Source organism: Macaca fascicularis, chromosome 14 (assembly GCF_037993035.2).
Source record: "Macaca fascicularis isolate 582-1 chromosome 14, T2T-MFA8v1.1".
Lineage (NCBI taxonomy): Eukaryota > Metazoa > Chordata > Mammalia > Primates > Cercopithecidae > Macaca > Macaca fascicularis.
In genome coordinates, this window is record NC_088388.1 from 68,855,319 (window position 1) to 68,873,469 (window position 18,151).

At 39.5% G+C, this 18,151-nt stretch overlaps 3 protein-coding genes across 3 annotated transcripts; all 3 read left to right on the forward strand.

Annotated features, from left to right (window-relative positions):
- Window positions 1-957: 957 nt before the first annotated feature.
- Window positions 958-2,545, forward strand: LOC102143165 (hemoglobin subunit gamma). The gene is made up of 3 exons (XM_005578912.4): window positions 958-1,102; window positions 1,226-1,448; window positions 2,329-2,545. Exons 1-3 carry the CDS (start codon window positions 1,011-1,013, stop codon window positions 2,455-2,457), a joined length of 444 nt encoding a protein of 147 aa, XP_005578969.1. The 5' UTR covers window positions 958-1,010; the 3' UTR covers window positions 2,458-2,545.
- A 2,619-nt stretch (window positions 2,546-5,164) lies between these two features.
- LOC102143561 (hemoglobin subunit epsilon-4-like) lies at window positions 5,165-9,075 on the forward strand. The gene is made up of 4 exons (XM_065529709.1): window positions 5,165-5,226; window positions 7,367-7,585; window positions 7,707-7,929; window positions 8,803-9,075. The coding sequence occupies exons 1-4, from the start codon at window positions 5,165-5,167 to the stop codon at window positions 8,929-8,931; spliced, it is 633 nt and encodes a 210-aa protein (XP_065385781.1). The 3' UTR covers window positions 8,932-9,075.
- Window positions 9,076-16,933: 7,858 nt separating this feature from the next.
- Window positions 16,934-18,151, forward strand: LOC102143952 (hemoglobin subunit delta). The gene is given in 2 exon segments (XM_005578914.5): window positions 16,934-17,083; window positions 17,990-18,151. Coding segments are annotated over 2 exon segments (312 nt in total).

Below are 18,151 nucleotides of genomic sequence, written 5' to 3' on the forward strand. Positions count from 1 at the left end.
TAGAGTTGTTTTCCGTGCACACACATGTCTTATGTCTTAGAATAAGATTCCCTGAGAAGTGAACCTAGCATCTATACAAGATAATTAATTCTAATGGAGAGTACCTGCCAAAGAACATTCCACCATCATCTTTACTGAGCATAAAAAAGCTACACCAAAACCCTGGTCATCAGCCAGCACACACACTTACCCAGTGATAAATACACATCATATGATATATATATACATCCTGAATATGGAATCCAATATTTTTTCTAAGATGAAACAGGCATGATTTATTTCAAATAGGTACAGATAAGTACATATTGAGGTAAGGATTAGGTCTTATATTACATAACACTAATCTTTCACTGCACTGAAACTGGCTTTATAGGAATTATTTTCACTGCACTATTGAGAACTTAAGAGATAACAGAAAAAGCCACAGAGAGTATTTTCAAAGATAAGTATAGCACAATGCTTACTAAATGAGACTAAGACTTGTCCCATCAAAAATCCTGGACCTATGCCTAAAACACATGTCACAATCCCCGAACTTTTCAAAAATTGGTATATGCTTTAACTTTAATCTCCAGGCCTCACTGGAGCTAGAGACAAGAAGGTAAAAAAAGGCTGACAAAAGAAGTCCTGGTATCTTCTATGGTGGGAGAAGGAAACTAGCTAAAGGGAAGAATAAACTAGAGAAAAATTGGAATGATTGAATTGGAACAAGGCAAGGCTATAAAAAAATTAAGCAGCAGTATCCTCTTGGGGGCCCCTTCCCCACACTATCTCAATGCAAATATCTGTCTGAAACGGTCCCTGGCTAAACTCCACCCATGGGTTGGCCAGTCTTGCCTTGACCAATAGCCTTGACAAGGCAACCTTGACCAATAGTCTTAGAGTATCAGGTGAGGCCAGGGGCCGGTGGCTGGCTAGGGATGAAGAATAAAAGGAAGCACCCTCCAGCAGTTCCACACACTCGCTTCTGGAACGGCTGAGATTATCCATAAGCTCCTAGTCCAGACGCCATGGGTCATTTCACAGAGGAGGACAAGGCTACTATCACAAGCCTGTGGGGCAAGGTGAATGTGGAAGATGCTGGAGGAGAAACCCTGGGAAGGTAGGCTCTGGTGACCAGGACAAGGAAGGGAAGGAAGGACCCTGTGCCTGGCAAAAGTCCAGGCCGCTTCTCAGGATTTGTGGCACTTTCTGACTGTCAAACTGCTCTTGTTCAATCTCACAGGCTCCTGGTTGTCTACCCATGGACCCAGAGGTTCTTTGACAGCTTTGGCAACCTGTCCTCTGCCTCTGCCATCATGGGCAACCCCAAGGTCAAGGCACACGGCAAGAAGGTGCTGACTTCCTTGGGAGATGCCATAAAGAACCTGGATGATCTCAAGGGCACCTTTGCCCAGCTGAGCGAGCTGCACTGTGACAAGCTGCATGTAGATCCTGAGAACTTCAGGGTGAGTCCAGGAGTTTCAGCAGTTTCAGAGTTCAGTCTCAAGGCAACTTAGACAACTGAGTATTGATCTGAGGACAGCCGAATCTACCTGCTGGGTGTGAGCTATTTGAAGATACTGGGGTTGGGAGTGAAGAAACTGCAGAGGACTAACTGGGCTGAGACCGAATGGTAATGTTTTAGGGCCTAAGGAGTGCCTCTAAAAATCTAGACGGACAATTTTGACATTGACAAAAGAGAGGTGGAAATGAGGAAAATGACTTTTCTTTATTAGATTCCGGTAGAAAGAACTTTCATCTTTCCCTCATTTTTGTTATTTGTTTTAAAACATCTATCTGGAGGCAGGACAAGTATGGTCATTAAAAAGATGCAGGTAGAAGGCATATATTGGCCCAGTCAAAGTGGGGAACTCTGGTGACCAAACAGAGTCTGAGGCTATTCCTATATCAGCTGGACACATACAAAATGCCGCTATCACTTCATTACAAACTTATATCCTCTAATTCCAGATGGGGGCAAAGTGTGTCCAGGGGTGAGGATCAATTGAAACATTTGGGCTAGAGTAGATTTTGAAAGCCAGGGGTTTGTGTGTGTGTGTGTGTGTGTGTGTGTGCGCGCGCGCTTGTGTTTCTTTTAATGTTTTCAGCCTACAACATACAGGGTTTGTGGTGGCAAGAAGACAGCAAGTTTTAAATTTTGGCCAGTGACTAGTGCTGCAAGGGGAACAACTACCTGCATTTAATGGAAGGCAAAATCTCAGGCTTTGAGGGAAGTTAACATAGGCTTGATTCTGGGTGGAAGCTGGGTGTGTAGTTTCTGGAGGCCAGGCTGGAGCTCTCAGCTCACTATGGGTTCATTTTTGTTGTCTCCTTTCATCTCAACAGCTCCTGGGAAATGTGCTGGTGACTGTTTTGGCAATCTATTTCGGCAAAGAATTCACCCCTGAAGTGCAGGCTTCCTGGCAGAAGATGGTGGCTGGAGTGGCCAGTGCCCTGTCCTCCAGATACCACTGAGCCCCCTGCCCACGATGCAGAGCTTTCAAGGATAGGCTTTATTCTGCAAGCAATAAAAACAATAAATCTATTCTGCTAAGAGATCACACATGATTTTCTTCAGCTCTTTTTTTACATCTTTTAAAATATATGAGCCCCAAAGGGTTTATATTGAGGGATGTGTGTATGTGTATTTCTGTATGGCTATGTGTGTTTGTGGTGTGCGCATGCTCCCCATTTATTTTTACATGAGATGTGAATTTTGATGAGCAAATAAAAGAACAAAGCAGTAAAGACACTGATATACGGGAGTTCTGCAAGTTGGGGGTAAATTGTGCAGGAGAAAGCTGGTAAGAAGAAAGACCTCTATAGGACAGACTCCTCAGAAACATGTTTTGGAAGAGATGGGGAAAGTTTCAGTGAAGACCTGGGTGTTGGATTGCAGCAGAGTAGTAAGGATGGTTCTTAATGAAGTGAAAGTGTTCCAAGCTTTCGGAGGTCAAGGTTTAGTCAGGTGTAGCATTTATTTTGTTAGGGGGAATATTATTTCTAATGGCACCTGGCTTTTCATAGCCCTTGTGGATGCCTAAGAAAGTAAGATTAATCCCATGTCCTCAAGTGTGCAGATTGGTCACAGCATTTCCAGGAAGAGACCTCACTGTAAGCTTCTGGGGGAGGTGAGGACTTAGGTGTAAGAAATGAATCAGCAGAGGCTCACAAGTCAGCATGAGCATGTTGTGTCTGAGCAAGAGACCAGTACTGTGAGATCAAAAGTAGTGGGAAGAATTTGTACAAGATTAATTGGAAGGCTTACTCAATGGAATTTTTGTATAGTTGGATGTTAGTCCATCTGTATAAGTAAGAGTTTAATGTGATGGTGTTATGGACCTAATGTTTGTCTCCTCACAATTTACATGCTGAATCCCCAACTCCCAACTGACCTTATTTGTAGGGGAGACTTTTGAAAAGTAACTAGGTTTAGATGAGCTCATAAGAGCAGATCCCCATCATAAAATTTATTTCCTTATTAGAAGCAGAGAGACAAGCCATTTGTCTTTCCTCCCAGTGAGGACACAGTGAGAAGTCAGCTATCTGCAATCCAGGAAGAGAACCCTGACCACAAATCAGCCTTCAGAAACGTGAGAAAAAATTCTGTTGTTGAAGCCATCCAGTCTTTGGTATTTTGTATTTTGTTATACACCTTGCACTGAGTAAGGCAGATGAGGAAGGAGAAAAAAATAAGCTTAGGGTTTGAGTGGACTAGAGACCATGTTTATCTCAGGTTTACAAATCTCCCCTGGTCCCCTAAGTTTCAGTATAAAATACCTACTCTACTATTCTCATCTGTAAGACCCAAATAATAAGCCTGTGCCCTTCTCTCTAATTTTGATTTCTCTTATTTTTACTTCAACATGCTCTACTCTAGCCTTGCAATGTCTTTACATACAGTGAAATGTCAAGTTCTTTATTCTTTTTTTTTTCTTTCTTTCTTTGTTTCTCCTCAGCCTCAGAATTTGGCACATGCCCTTCCTTCTTTCAGGAACTTCTTTCTCCAAAAGTCTCTGCCTGGCTCCATCATATCATAAAGGACCCACTTCAAATGCAGTCACTACCATTTCACAATATGCACTTGTTTTTTTTAAGTCATAGCAAGTTTCTTAAGAGAGTAAAGAAATAAAAGAATGACTATTGTATAGGCAAAGCACCCCCGAGGGCTGCTAGTTGTTCATTTTTATGGTTATTTCTTGATGATATGTTAAACAAGTTTTGGATTATTTATGCCTTCTTTTTTTAGGCCATATAGGGTAACTTCCTAACATTGCCATGTCATTTGTTTTTATTTTTTTCTTTTGATTTAATTTAATTTTACCTTAAATTCCAGGGTACATGTGCAGGATATGCAGGTTTGTTTTATAGGTAAATGTGTGCCATGGTTTTAATGTTTTTTTTTTTTTCTTCTTGTAAAGTTGTTTAAGTTTCTTATTTACTCTGGATGTTAGGCCTTTGTCAGAAGAATAGATTGCAAACATTTTTCCATGTTCTGTAGATTGTCTTTCGCTCTGATGGTAGTTTCTTTTTCTGTGAAGGAGCTCTTTAGTTTAATTAGATTCCGTTAGTCAATTTTTGGTTTTGCTGCAATTGCTTTTCATGTTTTCATCATGAAATCTTTGCCCATGCCTATATCATGAAGGGTATTGCCCTGATTTTTTTCTAGGCTTTTTAGAGTTTGGGGTTTTTCATTTAAGTCTCAAATCCATCTGGATTTAATTTTTGGATAAGGTATAAGGAAGGGGTCCAGTTTCATTTTTCAGCATATGGCTAGCTAGTTCTGCCCATCATTTATTAAATTGAAAATCCTTTCCCCATTGTTGCTTTTGTCAGGTTTCTCAAAGACCAGATGGCTGTAGATACAATATGCAGTTTCTTCAAGTCATATAATACCACCTGAAATCTCTTATTCATTCATTTATTTCAGTATGTAAGCTGGTCTCCTCTACTCACTATAGTGAGGGCACCATTAGACAAAAGAATCTGTCTGTCTAGTTCATGTAAGATTCTCAGAATTAAGAAAAATGGATGGCATATGAAACTTAATGGATGACATATGGGACCTAATATGTACTTGTTGAATTAATACATAAAATGCAACAGGAAGAAATTGACAACTGCAATGATGACCTGATATTGATGATATAAGAGTCTATAGATCACACTAGAAGCAATAACCATGGAAAACAACTGGAAACGGGGAACAGCCACAAACATGAAAGAATCAATACTTCCAGGAAGGTGATCACAGGTCACTTTTCTTGGAGCAGATGAGAGAAAAGTGGAAGTTCGCAGTAACTGTTGAATTGCTGGTTGGCTGATAAAAAGATGGGGCAGCTGTTCACCGATATGCAGGGTTTTAGATGTATGTACCTAAGGATATGAGGTATGGCAATGAACAGACATTCTGTTGGGAATTAGTTTTAAGGCCATTAAAGGACACGACCTGAAGTGTCCTCTCAGGCCAGTCCCCACAACTCAATGTAAATGTGTTTCCTGCATATAGTCAAGGTTGCCACTTATTTTTCTTCATATCATCGATCTCTGCTCTTAAAGATAATCTTATTGGTTTTGCCTCAAACTCTGTTTGTCACTACAAACTCTCCCCATGTTCCTAAGTAAAACAGATAACTGCCTCTCAACTATATCCAGTAGACTAAAATCCTGTGTCTCCAATATCAGAAATTCAGCTTTAATATATTGGATTGAACTCTTTGAAATTTAGAGTCTCCTTGAAGTACACATGAGGATGATCTCCTAAACTTTATTTCTTGTAAGCATTTATTTCAGGGGGAACACACAAACTAGCATCCCAAACCTCTAAGTATGAGGGCAATAAGCCTTAAGAATATAAAATAAAGTGTTATTCTCTCTGCCGGTGGAAGCGTGCCCTGTCTATTCCTGAAATTGCTTGTTTGAGACGCATGAGACGTGCAGCACCTGAGACACGTGCAGCAGTCTGTGGAATATTGGCAGTGAAGAATGTCTCTGCCTGATTAGATATAAAGACAAGTTAAACACATTACAGCATTACAGCATTAGACTGTAGATCAAGCCTGTGCCAGACACAAATGACCTAACGCCCAGCACGGGCCACGGAAACTTCTTCTATACTCTTGCTTGAACACAGCAGCACCCTTCTACCCCAACACTATTAGATGCTCTGGCATAATTTTGCAGATATGTGGAATTTGACATGGACTATTATTGAGTGATTCAGAGGAAATCTCCTTTGCTCAGATAAGTACACTGACTACAAAATGGATTTTAAAAACATGGTAATAAAACCCAGTTTTCCCCTTACTTCCCTAGTTTGTTTCTTTTTTTTTTTTTTTTTTTTTTGAGACGGAGTCTTGCTGTGTCGCCCAGGCTGGAGTGCAGTGGCCGGATCTCAGCTCACTGCAAACTCTGCCTCCCGGGTTTAAGCCATTCTCCTGCCTCAGCCTCCTGAGTAGCTGGGACTACAGGCACCCGCCACCTTGCCCGGCTAGTTTTTTGTATTTTTTTTTTAGTAGAGACGGGGTTTCACTGTGTTAGCCAGGATGGTCTCGATCTCCTGACCTCGTGATCCACCCGTCTCGGCCTCCCAAAGTGCTGGGATTACAGGCTTGAGCCACCGCGCCCGGCCCCTAGTTTGTTTCTTATTCTGCTTTCTTCCAAATGGATGCTTGATAGAGGTGTTTATTTCTATTCTATTCTAAAAAGTGATGAAATTGGCTGGGCGCTGTGGCTCACGCCTGTAATCCCAGCACTTTGGGAGGCCAAGGCGGGTAGATCACAAGGTCAGGAGATCAAGACCATCCTGGCTAACATGGTGAAACCTCGTCTCTACTAAAAATACAAAAAATTAGCCCGGCATGGTGGCGGGAGCCTGTAGTCCCAGCTACTCGGAAGGCTGAGGCAGGAGAATGGTGTGAATCCAGGAGGCGGAGCTTGCAGAGAGAGAGAGAGAGAGAGAGAGGATGAAATTGTGTACTCAATGTAGTCTCAAGAGAATTGAAAACCAAGAAAGGCTGTGGCTTCTTCCACATAAAGCCTGGATGAATAACACGTTGTTACATTGTCACAACTCCTGACCCAGGAATTGATGGCTAAGATATTTGTAATTCTTATCCTTTTCAGCTCTAACTTATTCCTATTTGTCAGCATTCAAGTTATTAGCAGCCACTGGTGAAGACTTTGAGAAATAAACTGCACACTGGATGGTGGGGGTAGTGTAGGAAAATGGAGGGGAAAGAAGTAAAGTTTCAAATTAAGCCTGAACAGCAAAGTTCCCCTGAGAAGCCCACCCGGATTCTATCAGAAACTTGAATGTCCATCTTGCAAAACTTCCCTTGCCCAAACCCCACCCCTGAAGTCGCAACCCACCCTTGACCAATAGATTCATTTCACTGAGACAGGCAAAAGGGCTGGGGGCCGGAGAGGAGAAACAAAAGCCACACAAGAAGCAGAAGTACAGGTATGCTTCTGGCTCATCTACGATCGCCAGGAAACTCCCAGATCTGACACCGTGGTGCATTTCACTGCTGACGAGAAGGCTGCTGCCACTAGCCTGTGAAGCAAGTTTAGGTGAGAAGGCTGGAGGTGAGATTCTGGGCAGGTAGGTACTGGAAGCCAGGGCGAGGTGCAGAAAGGCAGAATGTGTTTCTGAAAGAGGGACTAGCCCATTGTCTTACATAGTCTGACTTTGCATCTGCTCTGTGATTATGACTGTCCCTCAGTCTCCTGGTTGTCTACCCATGGACCCAGAGGTACTTTGAAACTTTTGGCTATCTGGGCTCTGACTGTGCAATAATGGGCAACCTCAAAGTCAAGGCACATGGAAAGAAGGTGCTGATCTCCTTCGTAAAAGCTGTTATGCTCATGGATGACCTCAAAGGCACCTTTGCTATGCTGAGTGACCTGTACTGTAACAAGCTGCACGTGGACCCTGAGAACTTCCTGGTGAGTACTAAGTACACTCATGCTTTCTTCTTTACCCTTAGCTATTTGCACCATGGGTGCTTTTGAAAGCAGAGGTGGGTTTCTCTTGTGCTATGAGTCAGCTATGGGATATGATATTTCAGCAGTGGGATCGTTTTTGAGAGTTATGTTGCTCTAAATAACATAACTGATATTTGGTAGAGCAAGGACTATGAATAATGGAAAGGCACTTACCATTTGATAGCTCTGAAAAACACGTCTTATACAAAATTCTGGCCAAAATTAAACTGAGTGTTTTTGGATGAGGGAATGGAAGTTGAGATAGAGGAAATAACATCTTTCCTTTGGTCATTGAAATTTTCTGTGAAAATTAATAGACACTTTTCTGCATAGTCCTGGAAGTCAGAAAATGGTCAACTAGAAAGATTAATGGGAAGCTTTTAAAAAGAGGATTGTTTCCTTCTGAATGATGATGGTATACTTTTGTGCGCATGGTACAGGATTCTTTGTTATGAGTGTTTGGGAAAATTGTATGTGTGTGATGACTGGGGACTTATCCTATCCCTTACAGCTCCTTGAAGTACTGTTATCCTATTTTTAAAAAAGGACAGAGTCTCTAAAAAAGTGAAACAATTAATCACACTGTGCTGGGGTAGTGAGTTGGCATAGCAAGTAAAAGAAGGATAGGACACAATGGGAGGTGCAGCGCTGCCAGTCATATTGAAGCTGATGTCTATCCCATAATGGTGAACTTACCTTTGTGAGAATAAGACTGAGAGTTGCTCAAACTCTGGTCAAAAAGGAAGTAAGTGTTGTATCTATGTATTGCAAGTCCAGCTTGAGGCCTTCTATTCACTATGTACCATTTTCTTTTTATCTTCACTCCCTCCCCAGCTCTTAAGCAACGTGATATTGATTATTTTGGCAACCCACTTCAGCAAAGAGTTTACCCTACAGATACAGGCTTCTTGGCAGGAACCCACAAATGCTGTGGCTAATGCTGTAGCCCTCAAGGGCCATTGAGTTCCCTGTCCACTATGTTTGTACCTATGTCCCAAAAGCTCATTTCCTTTAGACGGGGGACACTGAGGAGAAGAGCAGTATCCTGCCTGCAGATTCAGTTCCTGCATGATAAAAATAAAATAAAGAAATCTGCTCTCTAAGAAATATTATTGTATTCTTTTTCTGTCTTTATATTTTACATTGATTCAGCCAAAAGGACCCACCATTTCTGATGATAATGAAAACATTGGAGAATGGGAGTTTAAGGGTAGAGAAGATACTTTCTTGCAATCCTGAAAGATAAGAGAGAACTTGTGGGTGGATTTAGTGGAGTAGTTACTCCTAGGAAGGGGAAATCGTTCCTAGAATAAGGCAATGTCTTTAGAGAAAGTGAGGGCAATGGAAGTACTCTTTAGAGATGTAAGAGGATTGTCGATAATGTGTAGAGATATGTTAGGACTCAAATTAGAGATTCTGTATAGGCTATTATTTGTATGAACTCAGGATATAGCTCATTTGGTGACTGTAGTTCACTTCTACTTATTTTAAACAACATATTTTGATGATTTATAATGCAGTGGGGATGGGGCTTCCTAGAGACCAATCAAGGGCCAAACCCTGAACTTTCTCCTAATGTCTTCAATGGTATTAGTGGAGAATTATCTCTAAGGCATGTGAGCTGGCTGTCTTGGTTTACATCTGTAATTCATCTGCTACCTCTGTGACCTGAAACATATTTATAATTCCATTAAGCTGTAAATATGGTAGATTTATCATATTTATTTTCCTTAAAGGATTTTTGTAAGAATTAATTGAATTGATACCTGGAAAGTCTTTATTACACTACCCGATAAATAATAAATCTCTTTGTTCGGCTCTCTGTTTCTCTAAGTATATACAAGTTTTATTGTTTTTGGTGGTATTGATTTTATTCTCTTTCTATATATACATATATGTGCATTCATAAATATATACAATTTTTATGAATAAAAAAATTATTACCAATCAATATTGAAAACAACTGATTTCTGTTGAAGACAAAAGTCTTGTTTATGTGAGTAAACAGCAGATTAAAAGGCTGAGATTTAGGAATTAGCATGTTAGGTCAAGTTGGTAGAGGAGAATATGGACATTTAAAAGAGGCAGGGTGCTATAAAATTAGGGAAACTGGATGCAGAGACCACATGAAGCAAGAAAAATGGCTATTGTTTTGAGCAAAAATCACTGAAAATTCTTGCATGTAAGAGTGACATAATAAATAGGGAAATGTAGGAAAATTGATTCACATGTATATATATAGAACTGATTAGACAAAGTCTAACTCAGGTATAGTCAGAGGAGCTTGCTGTAATTATATTGAGGTGATAGATAAAGAACTGAAGTTGATGGAAACAATGAAGTTAAGAAAAAAATTGAGTAAGAAACCATCATGGCAGTGATTGCACAGAACTGGAAAACATTGTGAAACAGAGAGTTAGAGATGACAGCTAAAAATCTCTGCCTGTGAATGAAAAGAAGGAAATGTATTGACAGAAGAGAAAATGCCTACAAGCCCCCTGTTTGAATCTGGCAATGAACATAGCCATTCTGTGGCAATCGCTTCAAACTCCTGTACCCAAGACCCTTAGGAAGTATGTAACACCCTCAAACTGACTCAAAATAGGTTTTAGAAGATATAATATCCTTTCCTCTCCAGTTTCACTAATCCCGAAACCTCTTTCTCAAAGTATTTCCTGTATGTGTCCACCCCAAAGAGCTCGTCTTACCATATCTCTTGAGTGGGAGCACATAGATAGGCGGTGCTACCATTTAATAGCTTCTGAAATTCCTTTGTCATATTTTTGAGTCCCCACTAATAACCCACAAAGCAGAATAAATAACAGTTGCTCATGTGCAATAATCACTCAACTGCTGTCTTGTAGCATACATTAATTAAGCACATTCTTTGAATAATTACCGTGTCCATTCACACTTTAAAATTTCATACTTGTGCTATCTCCTGCCCTTCTGAATGTCATTCTGTATTTTAAATTAAGAGACAAGAGTTCAATTTCCTGTGTTACTTACTGTTCATTTCTCGCTGAGCAGTTTTCACATTCACCTTTACTGGAAAATATGTAAGTACACATCTTGACACACAGGAAAAATATACCAAACTGACATGAAGCATGAATGCTTGTGCATGTAGTCATATAAAATCTTGCAACAATGTAAACATTCTCTGATACACACATACAGATGTGTGTATATGTCTGTACAATTTCCTATGCTCCATGAACAAACATCCCATGCACACATAAGAACACACACTGTTACAGACGCATACTTGAGTGCATTGACAAAATTACCCCAGTCAATAGAGAGAATTTGGATTTCTGCATTTGACTCTGTTAGCTTTGTGCATGCTGTTCGTTTACTCTGGGTGATGTCTTTCCCTCATTTTGTCCTGTCTATCTTGTACTCATACTTTAAGTCTTAACTTAAATGTTATTTCAACTAAGAAGCTATTTTTTTTTTAAATTTTAACTGGGCTAAAAGCCCTGTCTATAAACTCTGCTATAATTATGGGCTCTTTCTTATTATAATATCTAGGATTTTTCTTACTAATGTACTTAATCTGCTCATTGTGTATTCCTCCCACTAACTATTAACCTCTTTTATGGTAGAGACATTGTCTTGTAAACTCTTATTTCCCTAGTATTTGGAGATTTAAAAAATGATTAAACTATCCAAAAATTAGATCTCTCTTTTCCACATTATGAGTATTACACTATCCATAGAGAAGTTTGTTTGAGACCTAAACTGAGAAACCTTTGGATCTAAAATGACTATGTGATATCTTAATATTTATAGGTCATGAGGTTCCTTCCTCTGCCTCTATACGGTTGTTCCTTCAATCTCCCTTGCTGTAGTTTGATTAGTCAATGAGTATGTGTCATGCATTTATTCACATCAGAATTTCATACACTAATAAGACATAGTATCAGAAATCAGTTTATTAGTTATATCAGTTAGGGTCCATCAAGGAAAGCACAAACCACTATCAGTTACTCAACCTAGAATTAAATACAGCTCTTAATAGTTAATTATCGTTGTATTAGAAGACCTAAAATATGAAACAAAGGACAGTGCAGAAATCTAGATGTTCGTAACATCAGAAAACTTTTTCCGCCATTAGGCCTAAAAGGACAGAAGGAGAAAATGTTTATACCACCATCCAGAACCAGGGGTCTACTGGATTCAATGAGATATTGGGGGCTCCTTGGAGAAAGCCAGAACTGTCTAATGGGGGCATCAAAATATCAACCATAAAAAAGACTGTCTGCTGTAGGAGATCCCTTCAGAGAGAGAGCGAGAGGAGAGAGAGAAGGCCAGAAATAATCTTGCTTATGCTTTCCCTCAGCTAGTGTTTACCATTGCAGAATGTACATGGGACCAAAAGGGTGAGTAAACCTGGGAAATGTCATTTCCTCAAATACAGAGAACACTGAGGGAAGGATGAGGAATAAATTTGAAAGCAGTGTGGTAATTGACAGAAGGAAACTAGGATGTGTCCAATAAATGAACAATTATAGTGTGTAATGATTATTGCAATGATTAATGTATTGATAAGATAATATGAAAACACAGAATTCAAAGAGCAGTGAACTGAGATTAGAACTGTGGAGAGCACTGGCATTTAAGAATGCCACTTACACTTATAATGTGTCTCCTATGCATTGTTCTGTGCATATGAATATATCATATCAATATTCATTATCTGAACATTATAAATTAGGTACAAAGTGCAAATAATTTATTTTTTCAGGTTAGCAAGAATGTATTATTATTATTAGTATCATTATTTGGGACAGAGTTTTGCTCTGGTTGTCCAGGCTGGAGTGCAATGGCACGATCTAGGCTCACTGTAACATCTACCTACCAGGTTCAAGTGATTCTCCTGCCTCAGCCTCCCAAGTAGCTGGGATTACAGGCGCCTGCCACCATGCCCAGCTAATTTTGTATTTTTAGTAGAGAGGGGGTTCCATGTTGGTCAGGCTGATCTCGAACTCCTGACATCAGGTGATCCACCCACCTTGGCCTCTGAAAGTGCTGGGATTACAGGTGTGAGCCACCATGCCCAGCCAAGAATGTGAATTTTGTAGAAGGATGTAACCCATATTTCTCTGACCCTAGAGTCATTAGTGTTTCTCCCATACCATGTGGCTCATCCCCCTTGCATACATTTCCCATCTGTCACCCTATCTTTTCCTTTTCGTTTCAGCTTTTCACTGTGTGTCAAAATCTAGACCCTTATCTCCTATTTACTCTGAAACCAGCAGCAAGTTGAATTCCATTCTAACCAACGTTGACATTATGCTAATTAAAATCCATACTGAGTTCTAAAATCATTGGGGATTTTGGGGCTATGTCTTACTTCGTACTTCCTTGAGATTTCACATTAAGTGTTGGTGTTCATTAAAGGTCCTTCATTTAATTTTGTATTCGTCGCACTCTTGGATTCACAGTTATATCCAAACTCTTAAATATAGCTTGTATAATCCCAGTTCCCAAGTCTGATTTCTAGCTCTGTCCTCTGACCTCGGTGCCAAACCCATATATCAAACTATGTACTGGGCTTATTTGTATAGATGTCCTATAGGAACCTCAGACTCAGCATGGTCGTTTCACTTTTTATACTAAAACTGTTTCTCTTCCAGTGTTTTCCATTTTAGTCATTGGATAGCTACTTGCCCACTCACCAAGCTCAGAGACTTAAAATCATTTCCTTACCTCTAATCAACAGTTCAATTATGCTTGAATTTGTCCCTGTCTATTAATCACTTCTCTTACGGCCCACAGTCAGGTCCTCGTTGTTTCCTGGACAAGAGTAGATGCTATTCTTTCCATGTTAAGACCTTATCCTGGCTGGATGTGGTGGCTTAGGCTTGTAAATCCAGCACTTTGGGAGGCCAAGGTAGGCAGATCACTTAAGGTCAGGAGTTCGAGACCAGCCTGACCAACATGGTGAAACCCCATCTCTACTAAAAATACAAAATTAGCTGGGCATGTGGTGCATGCCTGCAATCCCAGCTACTCGAGTGGCTGATGCAGAAGAATTGCTTGAACCCAGGAGGTGGAGGCTGCAGTGAGCCTAGATCGCGCCATTACACTCCAGCTTGGGCACTAGGGGTGAAACTCCATCTCAGACGAGAAAAGAAAAAAAGACCTTACCCTGTTATACAAACACTCTCAATGCAAGCCTTATATAATAAACATGTAACCAGATCTCCCAATGTGTAAAATCATTTCAGGTAGAACAGAATTAAAGGGAAAAGCCAAGTCTTTGGAATTAACAGACAAAGATCAAATAACAGTCCTCATGGCCTTAAGAATTTACCTAACATTTTTTTTAGAATCAATTTTCTTATATATGAATTGGAAACATAATTCCTACCTCACAAACACATTCTAAGATTTTAAGGAGATGTTGATGAAGTACATCATCTGTAATTTTTAACAGGTAGTGGTAGTGATTTACATAGCACACTGTGATCTGTTCTTGTACGTTCTCTTCCATTCTGTATTCTTGACCTGGTTGTATTCTTTCTGAGCTCCAGATACATATATCTAAGTATATCCTTTTGCATTTTACAACAATGCATAAAATACAGTGTATCCGAGACTGAATTTCTGATCTTATCATACCACTAAACTCACAAATGTGGTCCTATTCTTGTGTTCACGATCTCAGTGACTGACATCACCATCATGGTCTAAGTTTGATGATAGAAATGGCATTGTCACTTCCTTCCCTCCTGCAACAGAAGCCCAGTTATTTGTCTCCCATTTTCTCTACTTCTAAAATACATTTCTTCACTAAGTGAGAATAATCTTTTAAACATACAAATCAAACCATGCCACCATCTTCCTTGAATTATTCAATATCTTCTCTTGGCTTCCAGGTTACAGAAAAATAATTTGTAACAAAGTTTAAAGGTTATTCATGGCTCCTCTCTACTCTATTTTATAACATTTCCCCTTGTGATCAGAATCTCAGTTACATCGTCCATCTTTCTATATACAAATAAAATCATATAGTTAGAACTCACCTCTGGTTACTTTTAATCTAGCAAATGCTGCAAAATGCATTTGTGTTGCTACATGTTAAGCAGTAGTTGATTCTTTTCATTTCTGTCTAATATTCTATTCTTTAACTATACCATAATTTATCAGTTCTACTTTTGACAAACATTTAAGTGGCTACCAGTTTGAGGTTTTTATGAATATTGCTGTCATAAGCATTTCTATACACATCTTTGGATATACACATGCATGTGTTTCTGAATATCTAAAAATGTAATTGCTACGTAATAGATCATGTATCCAGCTTTGGTAGATACTATTAAATGTTTTCCAAAGGGGTTATACTATTGTACACTCTCACCAACAGAGTTTGAGAGTTTCTATTGATCCATATTATTACCAAAATTTGAACTGTCCGTCTTATCTCTTCTCTTGTCTCTTTTTTCCTCTTTTTTCCTTTCCCTTCCTCTCTCTCTTTTCTTTTCTCTCCTCTTCTCTTCTTTCCTCTCTTCCCTTCCCTTTCTCTTTCTCTTCCCTATCCCTTCTCCTCTCCTCTCCTCTCCCCTCCTTTTTTCTCCTCTCCTCTCCATTATTTGTTTTTCCTTCTTCTCCTCTATCCATTCCATCCTCTCTCTTCCCCTCTTCCTTCCTTCCTTTCACTAGGAAAGGATTGACCTTCTCCTCTCTTTCCATCAATCCTTCCTTTTGGATATGCTCATAGGTGTGTATTTGTCTGCCACTGTGGCATTATTTGAATTCAGAAAAGAGTGAAAAACTACTGAGCTCTTCATTCCTGGGTCTAATTCCACATTTTTTTTTAAGAACACAGTTGTAAAATGTTCTGTACTAGCATTTTCCCGGGAACTTCATTAAATTAAATCTGGCTGAATATGATAAATCTACTTGGCACTTTCTCTGCATTCTTTCTATAGTCATACCATAATTTTAAACAATCATAATATTTGTATATAATATTTGATTTTATCTGTCATTAAAATGTTACCCTTAAAATTCATGTTTCCGGAACCTATTTCAATAACTGGTAAATAACCACCACTCATTTTTAAAATATTCTTTTAATGGGCATTTATTTCAATATAATAAAAAATAAGAGTTTTATTATAGGAAGAATTTACCAAAAGAAGGAGGAAGCAAGCAAGTTTAAACGGCAGTAATAGATTTGTCCATTCCAATCTCTTTAAATTCCCTTGGAGACAAAAATCCCTAGAGACAAAGGAGAACGTTATATTGAGTCAACTCTCTAAAACATCTGCTTCTAGACACGTTTTCTTAGTATAAAGTGACAGAAACAAATAAATTAAACTCTAAGATACATTCCACTATATTAGACTAAAACACTTCTGCATAAATGAAACTAGGAGGATATTTTTAGAAACAACTGCTAAAGAGATGTGCTGGAGAGATATGTAGAGGAGAACAGGATTTCTGAGTCAAGACACACATGACAGAACAGCCAATTTCAGGGCAAGGTAAGGGAACAGTGGAATGAAGGTTCATTTTTCATTCTCACAAACCAATGCAACCCTGCTTATCTTAAACCAACCTGCGCACTGGAGTAGGGAGGACAGGACCAGCATAAAAGGGAGAGCAGAGCCAACTGTTGCTTATACTTGCTTCTGACATAACCGTGTTCACTAGCAACCTCAAACAGACACTATGGTGCATCTGACTCCTGAGGAGAAGACTGTTGTCAGTGCCCTGTGGGGCAAAGTGAATGTGGATGCAGTTGGTGGTGAGGCCCTGGGCAGGTTGGTATCAAGGTTACGAGACATGGAAGCTGAGCATGTGTAGACAGGGAAGATTCCTGGGTTTCTGATAGGCACTGACTCTCTCTGTCCCTTGGGCTGTTTTCCTACCCTCAGGTTACTGGTAGTCCACCCTTGGACCCAGAGATTCTTTGAGCCTTTTGGGGATCTGTCCTCTCCTGCTGCTGTTAATGGGCAACCCTAAGGTGAAGGCTCATGGCAAGAAGGTGCTAGGCGCCTTTAGTGATGGCCTGGCTCACTTGGACAACCTCAAGGGCACTTTTTCCCAGCTGAGTGAGCTGCACTGTGACAAGCTGCATGTGGATCCTGGGAACTTCAGGGTGAGTCCAGGAGATGCTCCACTTTTCTCTTTTTACTTTCTAATCTTACATTTTGGTTCTTTTACCTAGCTGCTCTTCCCCCACGTTTTTGTCTATTTTACTATATTTTATCATTTAATGCTTCTAAAATTTCGTTAATTTTTTATTTCAATATTCTGCATTTTTTCCTTCCTCACAATCTTGCTATTTTAAAAATTAAATTATTTAATATCCTCTCTTTCTCTCTCAACCGCCTCCCTTCATTTTTCCTTCTCTAACCACAACTCAAATTATGCACACCAACTCTCATCTGCTAATTCTGCACTTAGAATAATCCTTTTGTCTCCCCACATGGGTATGGCAGAGGCTCCAACTCAAAGAGGAGAGGCATAGAATGCTGTTTTAGAGGCTATAAGTCATTTTACAATAAGGAATAATTGGAATTTTATAAATTCGGTAGTAAATGGGATGGAAAGGAAAGTGAATATTTGATTATGAAAGATTAGAAAGTTACACTGGAGGTGGGGCAGAATCATTATTAGGAGACAGCCCATCATCACACTGATTAATCAATTAATTTGTATCTATTAATCTGTTTATAGTAATTAATTTGTATATGCTATATACACATACAAAATTAAAACTAATTTGGAATTAATTTGTATATAGCATTATACAGCATATATAGCATATATGTACATATATAGACTATATGATTGTTAAGTACATAGAGGGTGTGTATAGTATAGATATATGTTATATGTATGCATTCATATATGTACTTATTTATGCTGATGGGAATAACCTGGGGATCAGTTTTGTCTAAGATTTGGGCAGAAAAAAATGGGTGTTGGCCCAGTTTCTCAGAAGCCAATCTTCATTTCTCTGTTAACCATATGCGTGTATCTGCCTACCTTTTCTCCGCAGCTCCTGGGCAATGTGCTGGTGTGTGTGCTGGCCCACAACTTTGACAAGGAATTCATCCTACAGGTGCAGGCTGCCTATCAGAAGGTGGTGGCTGGTGTGGCTAATGCCCTGGCTCACAAGTACCATTGAGGTCCTGGATTGTTTCCTGATAATCGTAAGTAG

Bases quoted from the DNA above. Each gene is read 5' to 3' on its own strand.
- LOC102143165 (XM_005578912.4), top strand. From the start codon at position 1,011: ATGGGTCATTTCACAGAGGAGGACAAGGCTACTATCACAAGCCTGTGG. The intron at 1,103-1,225 runs GTAGGCTCTGGT...TCAATCTCACAG, and splicing joins GGAGGAGAAACCCTGGGAAG to GCTCCTGGTTGTCTACCCAT. The intron at 1,449-2,328 runs GTGAGTCCAGGA...TCATCTCAACAG, and splicing joins TAGATCCTGAGAACTTCAGG to CTCCTGGGAAATGTGCTGGT.
- LOC102143561 (XM_065529709.1), top strand. From the start codon at position 5,165: ATGGAAAACAACTGGAAACGGGGAACAGCCACAAACATGAAAGAATCA. The intron at 7,586-7,706 runs GTAGGTACTGGA...ACTGTCCCTCAG, and splicing joins GGAGGTGAGATTCTGGGCAG to TCTCCTGGTTGTCTACCCAT. The intron at 7,930-8,802 runs GTGAGTACTAAG...CTCCCTCCCCAG, and splicing joins TGGACCCTGAGAACTTCCTG to CTCTTAAGCAACGTGATATT.